This window comes from Schistocerca gregaria, chromosome 1 (assembly GCF_023897955.1).
Source record: "Schistocerca gregaria isolate iqSchGreg1 chromosome 1, iqSchGreg1.2, whole genome shotgun sequence".
NCBI lineage: Eukaryota > Metazoa > Arthropoda > Insecta > Orthoptera > Acrididae > Schistocerca > Schistocerca gregaria.
The window spans coordinates 530263268-530287988 of NC_064920.1; the positions used below are offsets into that span (position 1 = coordinate 530263268).

At 38.4% G+C, this 24721-nt stretch overlaps 1 protein-coding gene across 1 annotated transcript; it reads right to left on the reverse strand.

Moving 5' to 3' along the window:
• Positions 1 to 3240: 3240 nt before the first annotated feature.
• On the reverse strand, positions 3241 to 24626 carry LOC126355088 (ubiquitin-conjugating enzyme E2 S-like). Its single transcript, XM_050005283.1, is given in 5 exon segments — positions 3241 to 4203; positions 17309 to 17437; positions 17552 to 17742; positions 24478 to 24568; positions 24570 to 24626. Coding segments are annotated over 5 exon segments (612 nt in total). The 3' UTR covers positions 3241 to 4059.
• Between the last annotated feature and the right edge of the window lie 95 nt (positions 24627 to 24721).

The following is a 24721-nucleotide window of genomic DNA, read 5'->3' on the forward strand; positions in this document are numbered from 1 at the left end:
CACCTAATTTCAGAACATTTTTCTGCTCGACCATCATGGGTCGAGGCAAAATTTTATGTGAGTGTTGACACGTGTCTCCAACAAACAAAGTTCAATGAGATATAGTCACTGGTTTGACTCCACATGCAACTTGACCCAGAGTGTGAATTCCTGGAAACTGAACTGTTATCACTTGGGCAATATTTTGTTGAAAGAAATGAAATCTGGCGAGCTTGTAAAGCTGTACGCATTCTCTTAGTGATAATAATGGAAATAATTTTACAACCCATATTCACCCAGACAATTTGAGACAAAAATCACCTGAAAGATCAGTGCCTGAAAAGATTTCAAAGTTTGGCTTCTTGTATCTCAGGGATTAAAGATATGATAAATGAGGAGCTTCGCATGTAGTAATTTAATAACACAATGTTCAAATATGAAGTTCCACTTATGTACCACTTCCCAATACTTAACAAATGAAGTGCAAACAAAGATTTTGTAAAAGGGTAAAAAACATGTTCCATAAAACTTTCAGTGCTCATTAGAAAGACTATGGTTTTAGCCAGCTAAAAAAGTGTATTTAATTATCAAAGTTGGGCGTGAAAATTGTGGAATGAAGAAATGTAAACTTTGGATTCTTATATCTCGTACAGTAAATGCTATTTTTTTTTGGCTTGAAAGACAGGATTCTGCTGACCGTATCAATTTCCAGGAAATGAAGAGTAGGAAGTGGCTAAAAAATGTTGAAAAATATAAACTGCAATGCTGAGAAGTTTAAAATCAAAACTGACATTACTTTTTGCTATATGAGATACTCCTAGACTGGGAAATCAGAGGTATGGTACTTAGCAAATGGCTTCGTAAGCAGACGAGTATCACAACAAGGCTTTGGAACCTAAATCAAGAAACCAAATTACAGGCTTTGGGACCTAAATGAAGAAACCCTACTGTGGCTGATATTGCACAGCTGTTGGGAATGACCCCTATGGCTATGTGGTTGTTGGTTTATGTTTTTGAACGGGTAGTGATGATGACACCATTGATCAGAGCAATACAGTGAGATTTACAGGTCAATTTAAAAATAAAAACCACTGCAATGAGACACAGACAACAGATTGCTACAATGTAGCGTATTGCTATGGTACATACCCTCAAATTTGTCCGTCATTTTCAGGTATTATTTACAAAATTGAACATGATTTTCTGAATGCTTGAAAACTTGCTCTTTCCAACTGTGATTAGTTTGAAATAAATTATGGAAAACAGATTTACTAAGAGCAAATTGAATGTCGTTTATTTTTGTAATTTTGATGAAAACCAAGTTAGAATTGATTTTGTAGAAATTTAGAACGCAGTACTTTTTATATATTTGTTAAAAACAAAGATTCCAAGACTTACCAAGCGGGAAAGCGCCGGCAGACAGGCACATTAACAAAACACACAAACACACACACAGAATTACTAGCTTTCGCAACCGATGGTTGCTTCTTCAGGAAGGAGAGGGAAAGACGAAAGGATGTGGGTTTTAAGGGAGAGGGTAAGGAGTCATTCCAATCCCGGGAGCGGAAAGACTTCCCTTAGGGGAAAAAAAGGACAGGTGTACACTCGCACACACATATCCAAGCAGACATATATATGTCTGTGTATGTGCGGATGGATATGTGTGTGCGAGTGTACACCTGTCCTTTTTTTCCCCTAAGGGAAGTCTTTCCGCTCCCGGGATTGGAATGACTCCTTACCCTCTCCCTTAAAACCCACATCCTTTCGTCTTTCCCTCTCCTTCCTGAAGAAGCAACCATCGGTTGCGAAAGCTAGTAATTCTGTGTGTGTATTTGTGTGTTTTGTTGATGTGCCTGTCTGCCGGCGCTTTCCCGCTTGGTAAGTCTTGGAATCTTTGTTTTTAATATATTTTTCCCATGTGGAAGTTTCTTTCTATTTTATTTTTATATATTTGAATATTTTACATTTGAAAACCTTATGTTGCTAAGATGTTTTGTCCAAAGTTTCATGTTTGTCATGCCTTTAATCAAAGATAAGTTAGAAGCCAGAGTTAAAATCTTACGAGGCTTTCTTCACTGCTTGTTTCACTCCAGTCTATGTTGGAAATTTTACCCACTGTTCGGGGGAGGCTTAAAACACATTGTTTCGAATGAGACTAGTTCGGAGGTTTTAACAGAAAATGGTACAAGTAAAATAAGTGTCAAATATGCACTGTTTTCACCTTCTAACAAAATTTGTCATCTTTTCGATGAGACGAATTTGCACATTATTGGAAAATAGTGGGTGAATGAAATTTTGTACACCAAATCTTTGCGCAACTGATCTAGTGGATATTATGTTTCACATTCAGTATGCATTCACTCCACAAGATATAAGAATCCAAAGCTTACATTTTTTCCATTTTGCAATTTTGGCACCCAACTTTGATTCAAATTATCTAGCACTGTCAGCCCGCATTGAATAATTAAATACACTTTTCAGGTGGTTAAAAACATGGCCTTTGTAATTAGCCCAGTTTTTAAAGTTTTATAGAATATAACTACTGCAAAATTAGTTCGGAAATACATCATTTTTTACCTTTTTACAAAAATCTTTGAACTAGTGCTTAATTTATTCAGTATTGGAATGTGGTGGATAAATGAAATTTTACATTTGAGAACCTTGAGTTGTTACGTTACTACATGCCCAGTTTCACATTCATCATACTTTTAGCCCGAGGTATATGACGCCAAACTTTGAAATTTTTTGGGCAATTTTTCTATCATCATCATCATTATCGAAATGGCAAAATGCAGTTGTACAAGATGGTCAAATTTCCAAAGAACTGACCAAGCTATAACAGCGCAAAGTCACCAGAAATTCACGCTTGCACTACGCTGAGTCGTGGATGGAGTCAAAGAAGTGGTTTTCTCTGCCAGTATTGCTTCAACAAACATTAAATTTCACGTGTTCATCAGGTAAATGTGTGAATGTTTATAAAACTTTGTCGAAATCCATGAAAGTCTAGCAGGGAGGCCTAAGGGAGCTGAGATGGAATGACCTTTATTATACCAACTCCTTTACACATGTAGGAATTTAAATGGGGTGGTTCTCTGGATAACATAATCTTATATGGAATTGTCACCAGTTAAAGCCTTAGAAAAAAATAAATAAATAAATAAAAAGCACACATATTTAAGAATGACAAATAAAGCTCTTGTGTCCACTGAAATACCAATCAGTTTATATAGGTTGGGGGTAAGAATATATCAAGACTGTTAATCAGACTTAATTCAAAATCTTTACTTAAAATCTTAGTGGCAAACCAAGGGTGTTCCCACAGATATGCTATAATGATAAAATTGAGAAGATGGCATGACAGTGGTTGATGTGGGGGAACATGAGTAACAATGATTTTACAGTCTCTTCATGCAGGTAATACCTTTAGAATGCATAAGACTACAAGTCACATTATTTACATTCTAGTTACATTATTCTGTGCAAACTAATACAACATATGTACAAAACCACAAGCACAAACAAATGAAGGAACAACATACGTAATTAAATAAGTGAAGTAAAGAAAGCTAGTACAGCATTTCAGTACTTATTCACACCTGCAAAACGTGTAGTTGTGATGCATTAAAATGCTTTTTTTTTTCTTCAAAGCTTCATTGTTTCAGATTTTGTGCAATCAATGTATGGAAAACAGAAATTTTACGACACTATCAAAACTTGGCATCGGAAAATTATCGTTAAAATTTTACACTGAATCGACATTTTACAAGACAATTTGTATACATAAATAAGGACTTTACACTAAGCCACTAAACAACTGGGTTGCCAAACAACTAACACTTGATAGAGCTTACAGTCAAGGAAAAAGTTTTTATTTTGGGGTGGGGTGATGGTGATGACACTTGCACACGAGAAATCATTTTAACAGGACTGTTTGATTACTTTGCCATAGAAGTATGACAGTCTAGAGCTTTTAGTGTCGGTACACAATCCTTTGTTGACAACACACGTACAAAATTGCAATCCACTTTCATTTCTGATTTCCGGATGAAGTGGTGAGATCATACATCTTGCAAAATAATTTCACAACCTTTTCAAAGTTCTCTTCTTATCTTTCAGCAGCTTCTTTTTTTCAGCCACTTTTTTGTCTCCTGCATGTTTCTTTGCCATTGGTCCATCGCCGGAAGAGGCACCAACTTCCAGACCAGGTTTAGGCATCTTCGATGACTGAAAATATATTTTTCCTTCTTTTACTAACTGATAATACAAAATAAAAATTTTGACACAAGTATCCAATTAACAGTCATTATGTATCAATGTTATTTTATGATCTAGCAGTTGCTACCCAAACACTGCATTAGATGAATGTGGTTACATAAAACACCACCTAAGACTTATCCACTAGAAAACAAAGCAGAGAAAATGTAAGGAAGGGTGACAGATACAAATGAAATACAAAAGAATCTAAGTAGAAAATATAACCATAACAACAAAAAAATTACATAAATTTCAGGAAGGAAACTGTCAATGGGAGGGTAAGGGTATTTTATTGACAGCAGACATTGATGAAATATCTCGGATTAAAAACATTAAACCCACTTTTCTTTGTCTTGTTTGTTTATATTCATGTGCAATTTAATGAGAGATAGCTACTATGTAGGGGTGAAATGGCAGTCTTGTTACCAGAAAATGAGTAATTCAACATGTCACATGACTGTCATTTCATCACACCATGTACTGGCTGTTGATCTGAGAGTGAGATAAGATTACAGCATAATGTGGGTTTCTGATTCATGAGACATACTATCACTGAACTCAAGCAGTCACTGGCCTGTCACACACTGTCACAATGAGGGTAATGCACAAAATATCTCAATTTGTTGAAAAAGCTGCCATTGCTGTAGGTGGCAATGTAATGACATGAGTGGTCACAGTGCCACAAATCTCTAAGTTTAATGCTGGGCACCAACAACCAGTGAGGAACCATATAATCAAGAACCTTTTCTTGCTATAGCATACCTTCTCACTGCACATTACAGGGTTTATAAGCATCACCTACAACAATGAAATCAAGGCACTTGTTGGTACATGTAGATGATAGGGCAAGATTATATTGTGAATCACACAATGTGACGCATCCTGTTATTCAACAAAGCACCATTCAAACAGCTGCTGGTAATGGTAATCTTCTGCCGTGGATATTAGAGTGGGATGAATTGTGGCCCCTGATATGTCAGCATCCATTTATTCAGCTATAGCAACTTGCAAGCAAACTGGATCTGTATTGTTACAAAGACAGTGCAACTCCTCCCCATTTTTCTGTAATTTGACAAAGTGCTTTGAAGAACAGTAAGCAGATATGGGAGTGCTTTCATAGCCAGCCTGAACACAAGATCTCAATCCTATTGGGCACATCTAGGATGACAATGAGGAAGATGTGTATGCCTTAGATACCTCTCCAATCAATCACCGTGAGTCACAAGTGGCCATCTGCATGGTGTCTTGCAAAATTCTTTTCATTATGCACTTCTGCTGTCACCATAAGAAGAGACAAATGCTACATGCCACTAAGTATTTGTCTCTAATTAAATTATTCTTTAGTATAATTGCACATAAAAGAAAATTAACATGTAGTGTCACTTCCAGAGCAATATGGCCCACAAACACAGAAACAGTAAACGAACAAACAAGAAATCCCTGTGTGTGAATCAACCACAGCACATTATTTACTTTGAGAGACCATCTCACATAAATGTACTTTACAATAGTGTCCTGAATTCGATGTAGCCATCTATTTTGCATCCTTACACATTCCTGAGCCTATTTGTTTGGCAACAAATGTTTAGATATATCAGCCAGTTTATTATCTGCAACAACATACTTGGTATACTACGTACTTTTCTTTTCAAATGAAATTATCAATCAAACACGTCAAAATTAAATTCCAAGCTTTTGATGCACAATGTAAGCTATAAACTGCTTTATTAAGGTTACCTAGATACTACTTGGTCATTCACTAAATTCAATTAGTATTTTTTCTCTCTCTTTTGTTTACTTCATTAGAGAGATCATCTTTCATGCTCACATAGTTTTCAACAGAAGTTTCAAGGTTTATAGCAACAAACTGACAATTATCTTTCACTTATACTTGAAAAGATTTAAATTCACCAACTTCAACACAACTTCATATCAATTTTTCTTTGGTGTATCTAACCCAATCTAAACTTTCAGTTTCAGAACCTTCAGCATTTAACCATATGGAATACATGTAACCCTGGCATTTACAAGTCCCAATGGCATTCTGTTTACAAAGTGAACAGCAACCAATAATGCTTCTTACCATAAAGATTTTCCCATGTTATAATTAACGACACTTGAGACCAGTGTACTCTAGTTCCACTGGTCATTTTGCTGTTGTCATTTTCAGATTATATGGATGTTTTGTTTCCTTACCTTCCACTGAAGCAGTATACAATTCTGGTGTTTTCCTCTCCTCAGTTTTAATTACTTCCACATATTTAGAAAGCAAGTTAAAATATGCATAATTTGAATATCCTATCATTTGATGTTACTGGAGAATTCTGATGCATATATTTTACACAGCTTTTTTTCTAACAACTGCAACTATACCTTCTATCCTTTCAATAGAGCTCTTACACTTTAAAAATATATCTCTGAAACCACTATTATACAATCTGTGCACTAGTAACTTATAGTGACTAACAAAAATAGGCCATGTCAGTAAGTAGGGATAAATGACTTGCCTTGTGTAGGTGTGAGGGTGAGGGTGAGGAGGGCAGGGGGTGGGGCGAGGGAGAGAACCTTATTAAATGTCACAATATACCGAATTTGCATACCCTTTCTCATTTGCTTCTTTTGTCTCCCTGTAATGATATCAATGATAATGCACCCAAATCTTTTGTGTCCAGAGCCATCAAATTCAAGACATTTAAAACCAAACTGTTTTTCTTCACTTTAACTATGGCATTTTTTCCCATTTTTAACCAATTCTATTTCTCTCATCACTTCCACTGTTCCTTAAACAAATTATTGTGTTCTAATCTTCTGCAAGTGCTTCTTAAAATTCACTTTTCATTTTACAGTCTACAGATCTACTGTTCAAAATTTCACATTTTCTACTGAAAAGTCAACAGCAGTTATATTGCTCTTATATGTGAGGCAATACTAGTAAAATAACACAGAGCGTCTTTCTCCAATCATTGCATCAGTCAATTATAGATCACTTATGAAGCTGTCAAATTATACAAAATGATTATTTAAGATATCTTGTGCTGAAATAAAGTTCATATGCGATAACCACTTCTGTAGAAGTAACCATCTAACCATGCTTTTTGTGTGTTCAAATGAATCGCAAAAGTTTTCCTCTTATTTGAAGTACAACATTGCAATCTTTTATGTATTCCAAATGACAACTTATTTCCATTATTATTGACCAGCAATTTTATATACCTTCTCAAGATTATTGTGTTCCTTGACTTTTTTAGTTTATTTGTTCCAGAAATTCTGTTTGTTTCATACATCCCTGCGAGTTATGGTGCATGCAGTGTGTCGTAGAGGTTAGCGTTGTTGGCTTGTCAGTTCAAACCTGACCACTAGCAACTATTTGTTATTTAGAATTTATCAACTGTGGAAGTTTCTTGTAATATCCTATGTTTGTAATGCTGGTAGGTTCTGGAGTATTCAGTGTCTGTATAAATAAGTGCACTCTATCCAGGTAGTAAATTCTGTTCTGGATGTCCTCTGGTGTTCATGATACATGTGCCTTCAGTGCTACACATTTTATTTCATTGACAACCCTGCTTTTGGATTTGACTTAACTCTGGTTACAATACAACCTTTTTTTGGTGGGGACACCTGATATATCAAAACATTATGTCACCATGGCTCTAATCAGGCAATGCAAAATCTGTTGCCTACATGAACAGTAACCAGAACACAAGCAGTACATTGCTCTGAAGGTCCATTAATTCAGGAGACCAATAGATTCCGTGGCAGTAGTAAGTCTACTGCAAATGCGGTATCAGTATTTTCTGGAGGCTCTGGTCAGGACCTGACAGAACAGCTGAAAGGATTTGACAAGCTAGCCAAATTCAATAGGTCGGATACTATGATGCGTTTGACAAATGTGTAATTTTACCTGGAGGGCACAGTCCAGCAATGGCTCAAGAACAATGAAGAAAAGCTCAGCAGCCGGGACAAATTCCAGGCCGAACTGAAGCAAAATCTTGGCGACAGTTGACAGCAAGTCTGCTTAGCAGAAGAACAATTGAAGTAGAGGTCCTAAGGTCTTGGTGGAAGGATACATTAATACACACAGCATGTTTTGGTCCTTTGTATCATACTGAATCTGAATATGACAGAAGGTGAAAAAATCTCACATCTGATGAAGAGTTGCAGAAGACATGTACCAAGCTTTTCTGGGAAAGAATATCACAACAACAGAGGAATTCATCAAGTGGTACCACAGCATCGAGAAAATGTGCCACAGTATGACTGCTAACCCAAATGTGGTTCCTATAATAGTTGTGGAAGACTGCCACAACCTCACTTCTCTCATACTTCAGATATTAAGAGAAGAGGCACAGCATTTTAAGACTGCCAGAACTGTTGGTCCAAGTACATAAGTGAGATATAGCAGCCAAACATGTTGGCCATATATGTTGTGAAGAAGCATAAAATGTTGAAGAAGACATGTGAGGATCTCTAGCACCAAGCTCCACCATCAGTTGAACTAATTAGGAAGAATGGATTCGGCCAGTGTAGACTTATGCTGCAGCCAAAAAACAATGATGCAGCAGCCAATTAAAGCAGATACAAACAACTCCAGTGCCAAGTTTAACACCCCACAGAAGAAGTGACATTTGGAGGGCAGAGGACAACACACTGGTATGTTTTCACTGTGCACACCGTGGACATATTGTACACTAGGCAGAGAAGGAAGACTACTTTTTGATGACTACTATCAACCATCGTAACAGTTTTACTTACACCCATCAACTACAGATTATTATAGCTGTCCTGTAGGACGAAATCCATTACTGTAGCTATTCACTGTATCAACTGCTAAGCTAGGCAACGATCCATGGAGGTGAGGCCATCACAGATGAATTTCCTCCATAGACAGTCTCCAAGATGTCAGGAAATCTCACCGACATCAATGGTTGATTCTTATTAGCACTGATGGTTGACTCGTATTAGCACTAGTCAACTACAGAGCTGAATGTTCATCATCATCAGCAACAGAAGGCTACGTTCCATAACAAAATGCAACAGAAAAAGAGACACAAAACCAGTATGATTGAATCCTGATAACATTGCTTCTCTCACATGCCAGACTGTAAGAAAAGATATATAGCACTTTACGGCAGGCAGAACTATCAAACCAATATACAAGAGATGGTGGCCATGAATGTTTGACCCCATATGTCAGGAGGTAACACAGAATGTTGAATAAGAGGTTTATTGATCTTTGGCACCAGTCTCCAACACGATGATCAAGCCATGAAGAATGTACGTGGCCAACCCAGACTTCTACCATTGCTGTGATATGACAACCCAGCACACAACTAACGCAGGTATACGCAATTCCTCTACCTACTTAAACTCCTCGCAGAAGAACAGACATATGGACGATAGAGGACAAGATGCTAGCCTGTTTTCACTGTGGCTGCCTAGACAAGCACACTACTGCAGAGTGAGAACTCTACTGTTTGTTGACTACTACACCATAAGACACCAACTGTCACAACAGTTCTATTCACATCAGTCAACTGCTCATCACCATAGCCTGGATGAAGTCATTGCTTGTCATGTCACAGCAGTTCCCCTATCACTGTGCAGAGGTACCTGCCACTTGCATAGTTGCTGAATTCCAGAAAACTAAGCAAAGCAGTCATCTGTGGAGGCGAGTCCAACAAAGATACAAGGCCTCCACAGACGACAGCCACCGTGTCACAAAATCTCACTGACACCGTAATGAACAGCCAACCTGTCTGTGCACTTTTCTGAACTGTTAGATTCTTATTGTCATCAACTACAGAATACAAAGTTCCATGATACAAGAGAGATTATGCTGAAATTTGGAAAAGGGAAATGTTCAGTGAACAGGAAAATGTACTGTAAAATTAACTATCAATGACAGAACACAGGCCTCTGAATAGTGATTTTAGTAGAATGCAGATATAACATTATTCTCAATCAACAAAAGAATCATGCTCTGCTACTACTACAGACAATACAGGGGAGGACAATATCACATTACCAATAGGATCTGCCTCAACTGAGGAAAAACATAAGCTAGAGATAGCCAATCTGCGACAATTTTCAGTCTCTTTCATACCCAGAATGGAGAAAAAAAAAGACCAAGTGACCCACAGTAAAACACCATATCAACACAGGGGATCATCCAACAATTAGCCAGTGTTCATACAACGCATCGCCAACTGAAGGATGGGTAACCTGGGAGAAAGTGGAGAAGATCTTGCAAGATAGCAAGAGCCTTTAGAGCATCCCTGGTACTCTCCTATGTACCTTGTGAAGGACAGCAAAAAGTGTTTCTGCGTCTACTACTGATGACAGAACGAAACCATGAAGAATGATGTCTATCCATTGCCACACATTGATGACACCCTACACTGATTGAAAGAAACAAAGTATTTCTCCACTATGGATGTTCAGGCAGGCTACTGCCAAATCGAATCTGAAAAGGCTGACCAAGAAAGGACTGGCTTCGTAACTCCTGACGGCCTCTAGAGTTCAAGTTATGCCATTTGCACTGTCCGTTCCAGCCCCTTTCAAATGTATGACTGGAAACCTGCTCCAAAACCTTAAATGGTTGACATCTCTTTCCTATGGGTTACAGTCATTTTTTCAAAAACATTTGAAGAAACTGCAATAAAGTTTGTTCAGACTGCAGGTGTCTGCCTGAAAAGTGCGAATACCACCCAGAAATAAAAATCTTGAGTTCCCTAGAGAATGGTGGTGGACTGCACCACAATCCAGAGAAAATAAGAGCCGTCACAGAATTTCCAACTTCCCAGAATGTCTGTGAAGTGTGATGTCGCCTCAGAATATGCTCATACTATAAGAGATTCATAAAGTACTTCTGAACCAAGGCATGACCCTCGCAAGAACCTCCGCAGGGAGACGCCAGATTTTCCTGGAATAAGAGGCACAAGAAAGATTTTCCCTTGTCCTTAAGGAAGCACCAACATATCCAGTCATAGCACTGTATGACGAGAATGCCGAGACAGAACTTCACACCGACACTAGGAGTTCTGGAATAGGGACAGATCTAGTACAAATTCAGGAAAGTACTGAAAATGTGATGGATAGTTTATTACTCCAGAGCACTCTCCAAGTCTGAGATGAACTACTCTGCAGCCTAGAAAAAGTGTCTTGCAGTTGTTTGGGCCATCAATAAGTTCCAGCCACAATGATTTGGCAAACCGTTCACCACTGTGATGGATCACCATTCTTTGGATGACTAGCCTGAAGGATACATTGGGTTGAATGGCAAGATGGGCACTGAGGCTTCAGGAGTATACCATCATAATGAACGCAAAAAAAGGATGTTCACTGCCTGTCAAGAAATCCTTTAACAGAACACAACAGCGTGGATGAAATTTACATCATCGTTGCATTAAATGACATTGCTGCTGAACACAAGGAAGATCCTGCATTGCTGAAAACCATAAAAGCCTTCAATAATGAGAAACCAACCACAAAAGGATTCCAATTAATAAATGGAACATTGTACAACAGCAACTACCATCCAATGGGCAGAAAGGGTTGCTTGTCATCCCAGAACATCTGCAGCCAGCAATCCTGAAGAATTTTCACGACAGGCCAATATCTGGTCATCTGGGATTAGTGAAGACTCTAGACAGAATTGGATACAGGTATCACTGGCTACATCTCTACCAATCTATTAAGACGCTACATGAGGCACTGCAAAGGATCCCAATGATAGAAGCATGTACCGCAATTCCTATGGGTCAGCTGGTACCAATCCTGCCTGCAGCTCCATTCCACCAAATTGGAATTAACCGATTAGGGTGGTTCCCAAAGTTGATAACAGAAATCAATGGGTAACAGTCGGCACACACTACCTTGCTTGCTATGCTCTCACCAAAGCTGTATCAACCATTATATTTCCAGGAATCCAAAATTTCTTGTAGACATTGTCATCTGAAGCACAGTGCACCTGTTGTGATGATCCTGGATGGTGGAAAAGTTTTCCAGTAGAGACCACTATCGGAGAATTTCACATTGCGACATCACTCACACGATAATAGCCTACCGCCCGCAGACTAACAGTCTCACAGAATGCCATGAAGATATGCTACCAATGTACTTAGATGTACAACAGAGAGACAGGGATACAAGACTGCCTGACATTCGCAAGCAATGCAATGAAGCACGATACTACAGGTTTCACACTGTTCTTTCTAAGCCACGCTCACAGGGCTGAAATGACATGGATACACTATTTCAACTCGATAACGACCAGGATGACTACATGAAACCCCTCATCACCAGAACCAAAGAAGCAAGGTAGCTGGCTGCAATATGGACCCTGAACACCCAGTAGAAAGACCAAAGGGGTTATTACTCCCATGTGCAAGCCAGTGAGATACAGCCGGGGAGACTAGGTATGGATTTTTACTCCTGTGTGGAAAGTTGGACTATGGGAAACTATCATGAAGATTCAACAGTAGGGGCCACATTCAATGCACATCACTGTGAAGAGGATGTAATGAAACTACCAGAATCTGAGGATCCATCAGTGCCACCATACAGAGGGCCCTTGACCAGATTTTGGTCCAGGGTGCTGTAATTGACTTCAATGAAATCTCCTGAAACGACAGGTTACTTCTTCAGGAGAGGGAGTAATGCTGCAAACTTTGGTGCATGTGTTGCAGTGTGGTGGTTAGAGTCGCTGGCTGATGCGCTATGGGTCACCAGTTGAAATTCGACCCTCAGCAGTTAATAGCTGTTTTGAGTTTATCACTTCTGGAAGGTTCTTGAAATACTGTATTCTATGTATATAGAAATATATGTATATTGTGAATACATAAATAGCTGCACTTTCCATCAAGGTGGTCATTTCTGTCCTGACTGTACATTGGTGTCCTTGACTGACATGTTTTCACTGGTAACTGTTGTATTTCACTGACGATTCTGCTTTTGGATTTGGACTCTATTCTAGTTACACCTTGTCAATATTCATCAGTAATAAATTTCAAAAAATCATTCACCTTGCATGTTGTTGTTGTTACCTTCAATCCAAAAACTGATTTGAAGCAGCTCTCCATGCTAATCTATCCTGTGCAAGCCTCCTCTTCTCTGAATAACTACTGCAAACCACATCCATTTGAACCTGCTTACTGTATTCATACCTTTGTCTGCCTCTACAATTTTTACTGTAACACTTCACTCCAATATCAAATTGACAATTCACTGATGCCCCATCTTGTGCTCTAACAACTGATGTATTCTTTTAGTCAAGTTGTGCCACAAATTTCTTTTTTTCCCAGTTCGATTCAGTAACTCCTCTAAAGTTATACGATCTATCCATATAATGTTCAGCATTTTTCTATAGTACCACATTTCAAAAGAATTTATTATCTTCTTGTCTGAACTGGCTTATCATCCATGGTGCGCTTCCATAAAAGCCTATACTTCGGATAAATACCTTCAGAAAATAGTTCCCGACACTTAAATGTATATTCTCTGTTAACTAATTTCTCTTTCCCGAAAAGATTTTGTTGTTTAGCCAGTCTCCAATATTACATCCTCTCTATTTCAGGTACCATCAGTTATTTTGCTGCCCAAATAGCAAAACCTATCACTACTTTTCGTATCTCATTCTCTAATCTTATTCTCTCTGCCTGATTTAATTGAACTGCATTTCATTACCCTTATTTCGCTTTTTATGATAACCTGTTTTTCATAAATTCCTTCCAGTGGTAAGTGACACACTATCTGCTGTAACTTTCTTTTTCATATTTCGATCTTATGATAAAATATGTACACTTAGAAGACATTGTGCTTATGATGTCTAACTCCAAAATCATCTTAAATATTTGCCAGTAACATATATTGTGATGCATACTGCAAACACATTGCATTAATAGGATGGAATATATAGAATTTGAGGAGTGGAGGTAACAACTTCAAAAATAGTCCAGGTGCTGAGTTGCAAACGCACATATACAAAAGATTGAGAACATGAATAGCTTTCGGGTGAATCCCTTATCACTACAGACATATACACCTACATGTCCCACCTGACTACAATGAGCAAGCACTGGACAACTTCAGTTGTTGCGGTGCTGGCTCATTGGAGTCAGCTGGCACAATGGAGCCATACAGGTGTGTGTGTGTGTGTGTGTGTGTGTGTGTGTGTGTGTGTGGTATTGGTCAGGAGGCGGGGGTGAAATTGAAGAGGGAGACCAAGATCTTCAGTGAACAGGTTTGCATGGAAACTTGCATCCAACCAGTCTCCAGAATGAAGGCAACAAAAACATGAGTTGAGTAATGTTTAGGCATACAAGTCTGTTACCATAATTTTATCACTCTTAACACTTAGGAGCTGACACCTGTAAAAATAAGGGCACACCTGACCAGCCCGAAAATCCAATGACGCCCGTAATTTTATGGGCGCGTGTGCTCGATCTTCCCCTTCTTTCCTTCACATGTTTGTAGAGCTCCCAAAGGTCTGGGAGGCACAGTAGAGGCTATAGTTGAAGTATTTGACGCTAGATGGTGTGATCACGCCGAACAAGGGAGAACCACTTTTTTTTTGTGAGGCTCTGCGAGTGTGAATATTCTGCCATGCGCATGCTCAGTTGCGTCGACATGGGATGGCGAGATGTGGTTTGACAGATGATGAAATCACTCTTGAGTTACCACACGAGTTTGAAGAAAGTGATGTTGATTTTTTGGAGGATGATGATTTGCTTGATTCTGATGACGACGTAGACTATATTCAAGAAGAAGTTTCCGAGTCTTCAGGTAAGGAATCCAGTTAACAAAATACACAACATTTTTATTTAGATTTCAATTGAAAGAGCTTTCAATATGTAACTACCGTAGTAAGTGATTTTATATGCAAATACTACTTTTATGGTAGATTCAGACGAGGAGAGCGATCATCCAAGTTCTTGCCATTGTTCCTGCTGATACCACACTTGAAGTGCGTGGGCGACCAAGAGTGTGTGAGAAATCAAGAACTTTGTGCTGTACCGATTCTGAGGATGGCTACATGACTAATGATCACGTGCCAAATACCTATCCAGTCTCAGGACACTCTGGAAAGTGCAACCTTACCAGTTTAGACCAGAACAGCACACCTCTACATTTCTTTTTGTGTTCACTTACAGATAGTATGGTGAATCGTATAAAGCAGCAAACTAATCTTTATGCACAACAAAGCATAAGGAAATTACGAAGCACAAATTCGCTTTCCTCTACCTGCTGGCTATCAAAGTGGAAAGGAGTTACTCTCATAGAAATAAGAAAGTTACTGGCAATTGTAGTCCATATGTGTGTAAGTGCGAGATCCTGTATATGAGAGCACTGGCCCAAGAATCCTGTTGTGTCATGTAATTTCTGTCCAAACATCCTGAGTCGTCACAAGTTTCTTTCTATTTTGAGAAACTTTCACACCAGTGACAACTGAGTTGCTAAGGAAAAAGGTGAAGCTGGCTATGACCCACTGCCCAAGGTGAGACCCCTCCTGGATATTGTGTCTATTAATTTCCAGTGAGCACATACACCCTCTCAAAACATTACAGCTGATGAAGGCATATGCAAATTTCGTGGCCGTGTGTATTTCAAGCAGTACATGCCACAGAAGCCAAATAAATATGGTATTAAACTGAACATTTTGTCAGAGTCGGAGAGAGGTTATGTCTGGAATTTTTCTGTTTATGCAGGTGAGAGGCCGGATGCAGTGATACTCGTGAAGACATGACTTGGGAATCTGTCAGGAAAAGGTTACACTTTGTTTACAGACAGATTATACACCAGTCCAGTCCTTGCTTCAGAACCGGAACCTAGAAAAACAGCTCTTGTGGGAACTACAAGAAAATCTAGACAGGGATTACCTTCTGCTGTAAAAGATCTGAAACTTCATCAAGGTGAAATAATTTTCTGGCATAAAAGAATTATCTTGGCATTCTGTTGGAAGGACAAAAGAAATGTGCACATAAGTAAGTACAAGGCACACTGCTGAGATTGAGACATATATTGTTGAGAGAGACAGAGAGAAGTCAAAACCCACCTGTGCGGTGGACTATAACAAAAACAAGTTGGGTGTTGACTTATCAGACCAACGACAATCATACGGGGCTTTTGAGCATCAAACTGTAAAGTGGTGGAGAAAGTTGTCATTCCACATAATACTAATAGTGATGATAAATATATAAATAAATAATATAAAAAATATATAAATATGTATATTGTGCAACGAGGTGACTGGAAAATGCCTCACAACATCACAGTTTATGACAACTATCTGTGCAGGTCTTGCAGACAGCAGAGATCTCTTAACCACAACTTAGTACATAGGGACTCTCCAGACTATCGACATTTTCTGGAAAAGATTGAGACACATAGGCAAGAAACAGAAGCAAAAACAATGTGTAATGTGTTCTCTGAGAGGCAAAAAGCTTACTGGGAAAGTGTGGCACAAAGACACAAGCTACCAGTGTAGTGAATGCAAAGTGGCAATGTGCAAACTACCATGTTTCAAAATTGCAAACTACTGTGTTTCAAAATTTATCATACAAAGACCAAAATTGCATCTTAAAATAAAGCCAAAGGAGGTTACAGTAGATAAAACAAGCAGTATGAATAATTATTAAAATTCTTGTTTAAAATAATGTAGTTTTCCTTCTGAGCATGAAGTGCATATATCCTTGATGAATTTTTTCTCTTAAAAAAGGAAGCTATAATTGAAAGTTTCATGGCAGCAATTATTAATAAAAAGAAAAAAGTATTATACATAGCTTCAAACTAGAAAGTTCAGGCTTTTCAGTAAGGATAATGTCATTACCATGACAAAAACCATTTAGGAGTTGTAGTAAATTAAAATACGCTAAAAACAGCTAGGCCTTGTGGTACAGCTTCATGCGCTATGGCTCAGGGCCCAAAGTGTTAAAAACACATTTCTAAACTGAGCCCATAACTAGCATGTCCTGCACACAAAGATAGTAAACAAAAGATTTGCTTCTGTAAGCAAACCAGACTCTTAGCTGTTATGAAAAATAATAAGATTATATTTCCATTATAAAATTGTTCTTACCAAAGCATGAATTTCAGTCATCATTTTTGCTCTCTGGGAGTAACATTCGTATTGTTCAAGCAGCAATTTCCCTGCTTCTTCATTAAGTGCAGATTCTGCATTTGGCACAATCAGCAAGCATTTCACTGTCTGTAAGACAATAACAATGAAATAACAAAATTATAACACATGCATAACACTATCTAATGCAATCTGTAATTCTAGTGACTAATATAACAATTTTTTTGACAAAGTGGTAGTTACCAATAATATGTGCTTTATTCCAAGGTCTGGCTTCCAGTCCTTCTTCAATGTATTCACACATATTTCTCCATTTTTCGCAACATTTGGATGAAATATCTTTGTGAGAAAGAAAGCCTTTGGCGGTGCTTGTGGGAAATCTTTCCCAAGAGCAAGCTTCACACGGAACACACCACCAGCATATGGTGTACCAGCTGCAAGATTTAAAAATAAAAAATCACCGTTGTTTCGACCATACTAGATTGCTGACTAGCAGTACAGGTGAAGTGAAATGGATTTCTGGGCTTCATCAGTGCAAGAAGTGTTATCTCAAATATGCTTGTGAGAACTTAAAACATCCTACTCAAACATTTATTGGTGACAAAGTTGATGAAGGAAGTGAACATTAGCTCTGTACCACACTAATGGGATCAAAAAGTGTTCCAGATATTAAAGCGTAATAGATTTAACCTGTCTAGTCTACTTTATTTCTGCATCAATAACTTGGTTTACTAGCACCACCTTTCTTTGAAATAGGAATTACTACATTCTGGGAAAGAAAGAAAAAAGGCAGAGCACAAAGAAATTTCTGAATAAGACATAAATGAGTAAGTGTGATGCTTATGTACAGACAACAAATGATTACAATATCAGAAAAAATGGACAATTTATTCAAGAGAAAGAGCTTTACAAGTTGGCCTTTATGCAAGCATTGCTGTTGGATGTCCTCCTGACGTGTGTTGTGTGCAAATTCTGTCTAGTTCGCACCTTAAGTCATCAAAAGGCTAAGCTCGTTAAAGGGCCCTGCCCATTCTAAATTGGGGAAGAGGTCTGGTGATCTTGCTGGTCGAGATAGTGTTTGGCAAGCTCAAAGACATGCAGTAAAAACTCTCACCACATGCAGATGGGCATTATCATGATGAAATGTATGTCCAGGATGGATTGCAATGAAGAGCAACGAAATGGGACACAGAATATCATTGGCATATTACTGTGTTGTAAAGTTGCCACAGATGACAAACAAAGAGGTCCTGCTATAAAACAAAATGGTAACCTATACCATCACTCCTGGCTGTCGGGCTGTACGGTTGGTACCCCATCGCTGACCGGGCCTTTTTCAGACACATTTGGAATTCCACTGACGAGTCCAACTGTCTTCAGTGATGAGTCCTGTTTCGAACTGAGCCCCAATGACCAGCGAAGACATGCCTGGAGATGCTTCGAACAGCAGTGGGATACCAACCTGACTGTCACTAGCCATACAGCCCAACAACCAGGAGAGATGGTCTGGGGTGCCATTGCATTTCATACCAGGACCCCCTTGGTTGTCATATGTGGCATTCTTACATCACAGTGGTCTGTTGACAATATTCTACAACCAGTTTTGTTGCTCTTAGTGGCAATCCACCCTGGCTTTACATTTCAGCAACATAATGAACACCCACATACAGTGAGAGTTTCTACTGTTTGTCTTCATGCTTGTCAAACCCTACGTTGGTCAGAAAGGTCACCAGATCTCTCTCCACTTCAGAATGTTTGGAACATTCCAGCTCCGGATTTTTATGATTTAAATCATCAATTGTACAGAACCTGGCATGACATCCCGCATGAGGACATCAATAACTATCAGTCAATGCCAAGCCAAATAACTGCTTGCATTAGGGCCAGAGGTGGACCAATGCATTACTGACTTGCTCAATTTATGAAGCTCTTTCTATTGAATAAATCATCCAATTTTTCTGATACTGTAATTATTTGTATCTGCACATGAACATCACATCTTCCTTTATCAATCCAATTTAGATAATTCCTTTGTAGCACTTTTTTTCTCCTTAGAGTGTATATCTTGCATAAAAGATGGAACTGTTTTGTCATGACTGGCTCTCTCAAGAATCTCAATAATTTTGAAGGAATGAGGTTTACTCCAGAAGTCCTGTTTAAGTATTTCAGAGCTTTGTCAGATTCTTGTTGCAGCATTGTCTCTTCTATCTAATTTTCATTCACTTCCTCTTCTCTTTCTATAATATGTCTTTAAATCTGTTTCCCTTATATGCAACCACTATGTAGTCTTTCTGATGTTCTGCCTTCCTTTCTTTAGTTCACACTGGCTTTTCATCTGAGCTATTACTATTCAAGCAGATGAATCCTCCTCCTTTTTTACGTCTCTAACTTTCCTACACACTCCATCTATCTTCCCAAAGTCATGCATGTTTTTACAGCCTTGCATTTCTCATCTCACTCCTGCTTTGCCAGTTTCACTATCATATCTCTCAAGGTTACCCAATTGTCTTCTATTGTGCTCCTACCTCTGTTTCACATCAACCATTGGCTGATGCTCTCTTTTAAATTCTTAAGAACCTCTGGTTGTTTCAACTTTATGCCCCATCCCCTTAATTCCCTGCCTTTCTGCAATATCTTCACTTTTAATCTGCAGTTTGTAACCAATAAATAATGTCCAGAGTTTACATCTGCCCCTGGAAATGTTTTCAATTTAAAATATTGTTTCGAAATTGTTTTTCCATTATGTAATCTATTTGAGGCATTTGGGTGCTTCCAAGATTCTTACATGTAAACAACTTTCATCATTTTTAAACCAAGTATTAACAACGACTAAACTGGGCTCTGTGCAAATTTCCACCAGAGGTATCTTTAATTCCTCCTACTCTCTCCATATCTATGAATATTCCTTCTTGTCCTTTTTGTACTACTGAATTCCCATCTCATCACAACTACATTTTCATCTCCCTTAAGTCTTTGAATAATTTTTTTATATCGTCATACATTCTTCGAATCTCATCTGTGGAGCTAGTAGAAATATTAACTTTTACTACTGTGGTAGATGTGGCGTTGTGTCTATCTTGGTTACTATAATGTGCTCACTATGCTGTTCATAGCAGCTCACCCTCATCCCTATTTCCTCGTTCAATATTAGACCTATTCCTAAATTACCTATATTTGATTTTGTGTTGATGACCCTGTTCTGACCTGGCCACAAGTCCTGTTCTTCCTACCATCACACAGTACCAATTAGTACTATATCTATCTTCAACCCAGCCACTTCCTTTTTTAAATTATCTAACCTACCTACCAGATTAAGGGATGTAACATTCCACCCACAGAATACCAGTTTTGTTTTGCCTGGTGACAATGTCCTCCTGATTAGTCCCCTCTCTGATATTCAAACGGAAGACTATTTTATCTCCCAAGTATTTTACCCAGGTGGATGCCATAATCATTAAACCACACAGTAAAGTTTCGTGTCCTCGGGAATTATAATGTCTGTAGCTTTCCCTTGCTCTCTGCCATTTATAGTACAAATATTGCCTGGCCATGCTGGTTAATGTCAATGCAAGATAAGCCAGGCATTGACATTGGCAGCTCTATCTCCTGGAAAATGCTGCTGCTGCTGCTCCTCTTCAGTAACCACATGTTTGCCGGTTGTCTTCTCTAATTCACCTCCATTGTGGTTGAACCTACGGCCTGGCTATATGACTATCTCTATCATACCGGAACACAAGACCGCTCCACCTAGAAAGGACCAAAGGGGAGGGGAGGGGAGTGGGGGCAGGGGGACAATGGTTTTGTGCAACCCCAATCATTATGTATCTTTATGCTAAATCTATATTTTTGTTTGTTCATATATTAAAAAAAAAAAAGATTCCAAGACTTACCAAGTGGGAAAGTGCCGGTAGATAGGCACAATGAATAAAACACACAAACACACAAACCCACATCTTTCCTTTTCCTTCCCTCTTTCCTGACGAAGCAGCCGCCGGTTGCGAAAGCTCGAAATTCTGTGTGTGTGTTTTATTCATTGTGCCTATCTACCGGTGCTTTCCCGCTTGGTAAGTCTTGGAATCTTTGTTTTTAATATATTTTTCCCATGTGGAAGTTTTTGTTTGTTCACTGACACACACCTTTTCCTATAAAATCTCGTCATTCTACATTCAATACTTAAATATTATGAAAAGGGTGGAGTGCTACTCACCATATAGAGGAGATGCTGAGTAATAGACACGTAAAGCAAAAAGATTGTTATAGATCTGAGCTTTCGACCAAAAGGATTTCTTCTAAACAGAAAAAACACACGCACGCAGACAAAGGACAATTCACACAACCTCAAGCCACTGAGGGTAGTCAAGACAATGCCCGTTTGTGAATGTTTTTTTTGCGTGAATGGGTGTACATTTTCTAGTTTAGAAGTCCGTTTGGCCAAAAGTTCACAACCACAGCAGTCTTTTTATCGGGCCTGTCTATGACTCAACATCTGCTCTATATTGTAAGTAGCAATCAATCCTTTTCATAACAGATTACAAATTCAGAATTAATATTGTCCAACCCTGAGTTTCCATTGTTTATTTCCACACCTAGTGTGCTTCGTGTTATTGATAGCCATACCATAGTTGCAACCACAATGGAGGGTATCTGAGAAGAGATCGGACTAAGCTGTGGATCTTTAAGAGGGGCAGCCAAGCTTTTCAGTAACTGCAGAGGCAACAGTCTGGATATCTGACTGAACTGGTCTTATAACATTAGTCAACAAGATTTTCCTATGTTGGTATTGCAAACAGCTGAAAGCAAGGGAAAACTACAGCATTTAAAAAGAGAGATGGATAGGTTGAAGTTAAATATAGTGAGAATTAGTGAACTGTGAAGGCACAAACAAAGAACATAACTTCTGGTCAGATCAATACAGGGTTATTCGCACAAAATCAAATAGTAGTAATGCAGGATTAGTTCTAACAATGAATAAGAAAATAGGAATGTGTTTAAGCTAAACAAATTATTGTAGCCAAGATAGAAATATAGTCAACATCCACCACAGTAGAAGTAGTTTATATGTCCACAGGCTCTATAAGTGAAGAGATGGAAACAATGCCTGCCGAGTGAAAGAAATTACTGATAGTTACGAGGGATTAAAATTTGATTGTGACAGGGGTCCGGAATTCAACAGTAGGAAAAGGAAGAGAAGAAAAAATAGTGGGACAACATGGACACGGAGGAACAAATGAAAGGGGTAGCCAGATGACAGAATTTTGCGTAGAGTATAATTTAATACTTAATTGATAGCACTTCATTCCACAGTCATGGAAGATAACAGAATATATACACAGTAAATAAACTTTAAGATAATATTAGTGAAAGAGAAGAGGAAGTAAATGAAGATTAGATGATATAGGTATGATATTGCAAGAAGAATTTCACAATGTACTTTAAGACCTAAGTAGAAACAAGGCCCCTGCAAGACCCTCAGAATGACTGAGATCCTACACAAAACAATTCCACCTGCTGTGCAAAATACATGAATTATTTGCAGAAGAATGGAAAAGCTTGTACAGGTTGACCTCAGGGACAATCAGGTTTGGATTCTGAACAAATGTATGACACGCGAGGAAATATTGGCCATATAACTTAACTTAGAAGATAAAGGTAAACCTATGTTTATAGCATTTGTAGATTTAGACAATGCTTTTGACAATACTGGCTGGACAACACTCTTTCAAATTTGGAAGATTATGGTGATAAAATAGCAGCTTGAAAACAGTTTCCAAGATGTACATCAGCAAAACAAGGATAATGACAGGTAGCCAAATTGAATCAGGCCATACTGAGAGAATCTAATTAGGAAATTGTAGACTAAAGGTTGCAGAACTTTTTGTCATTTAGGAAACATAACAACTTATGATGGTCAAAACAGAGAACCTATAAAATGCAATCCAGCAATAGCAAGAAAACCATTTTTGATAAAGTACAATTTTTTAAAAATGGAATAAAAATTTAAATGTTAGTAAGATTTTTTTTTTAGAAGGTATTTGTATGGGGCACGGATCACACCTCCACTTCCAATACATGCCACATGCATCCAGCCAGCACATAATAGTCTTGTCCATCACAGGCAATTCTACGCTGTCAGAAGTAGGGAAACACGTGAAAGCAGAAATATCAAACATCAAGTCTGCTGTAACTTTAGCATAGATCCTTATGTGAACATGAACACAAAGCAGTTGCCCATACAAGTAAATGGCTACCAGCCAACTTAGTTCTTTCCAAAAGTTGGCAACAAGGTTAATGATGACTGTCTTCCAAGGCAGCTTTACTATCCATACTATCTAGATGTCCCCTCAATTTAACTTCACTGACTGCGTAGGTGAGAATTGCCCATAGGAGACTTCTTTCAATTCTCTAACTCTAATGCCTAACTTCCCCAATACTTTAGTTTGATCACACACACTTACTTTCAAGGTCTCTCTCTCTTTCTGTATTACTCCCCCCCCCCCCCCCCCCCCCCCCCCCCCCCCCCCCCCCCCCCCCCCCCCCACCTACCCACCCATTTTCACCGCAATTCCCACTGCATGAAAGGTTGGCGCTCGCCAGTACACCACATTCCTATCATGTACTCCTTACTGACTTTACAACTGCAGCCAACATTCTATTTTCCTTGACCCCTCCCATCTTATTTGTTCCTCTCAGCTGACACAACCCATTGCCCCAGTTGGCTGCAGCAATAGGACAGAATGCGAGTCATGTTTTAATCTATTAACTCCATAAATGCACATTGTCTTTATCTGTTGACCATTCAATCTCACGACTACAAATATATCATCAGTGATTCTCTTTACTCATTTCACTTCTAGTTTTGCAAGTTTCATTTTTAGTGTCTATTCCAAAAAATTTATTAGACTGTCTACCATGTAAAATCTTAAAAGAACGATACAGTGAAAAACTTAAAACATACTATTTCCATAAATCATTTTCCTACAACACACTATCTTTAGCCTCCATGTGATCATCTGGTTCTATAAGCATGTATCTGGTGTTTATCTGTTTTATTTTAATGTTGCTGTGGGCCAGTTTACAGATATATAATATATTTTTTGCTATACGTAATATTACCTTATGTACCTACAAACAAATCATAACATGATTGCTTTTAAGTGTTAGTATCATACCTGGACCTTCAATATATGCTTGGATGTCAGTTACATCTTCATCATTAATATTAACTCTTATTCCTTCTGGAGGGTCATTAGCTAAATCATTGAATCTCCTTAGCAACACGTCTTATTATCTGTGGTGATAAATTCTCCACATTTGACATCTGAAACAGCAATTACATACTTTTTGTATAAGTGTGCAAAAGTGTGAGCATGCACTAAAATGTAAACAAAAGAAGTTCTGCTGGAAATAAAAGGC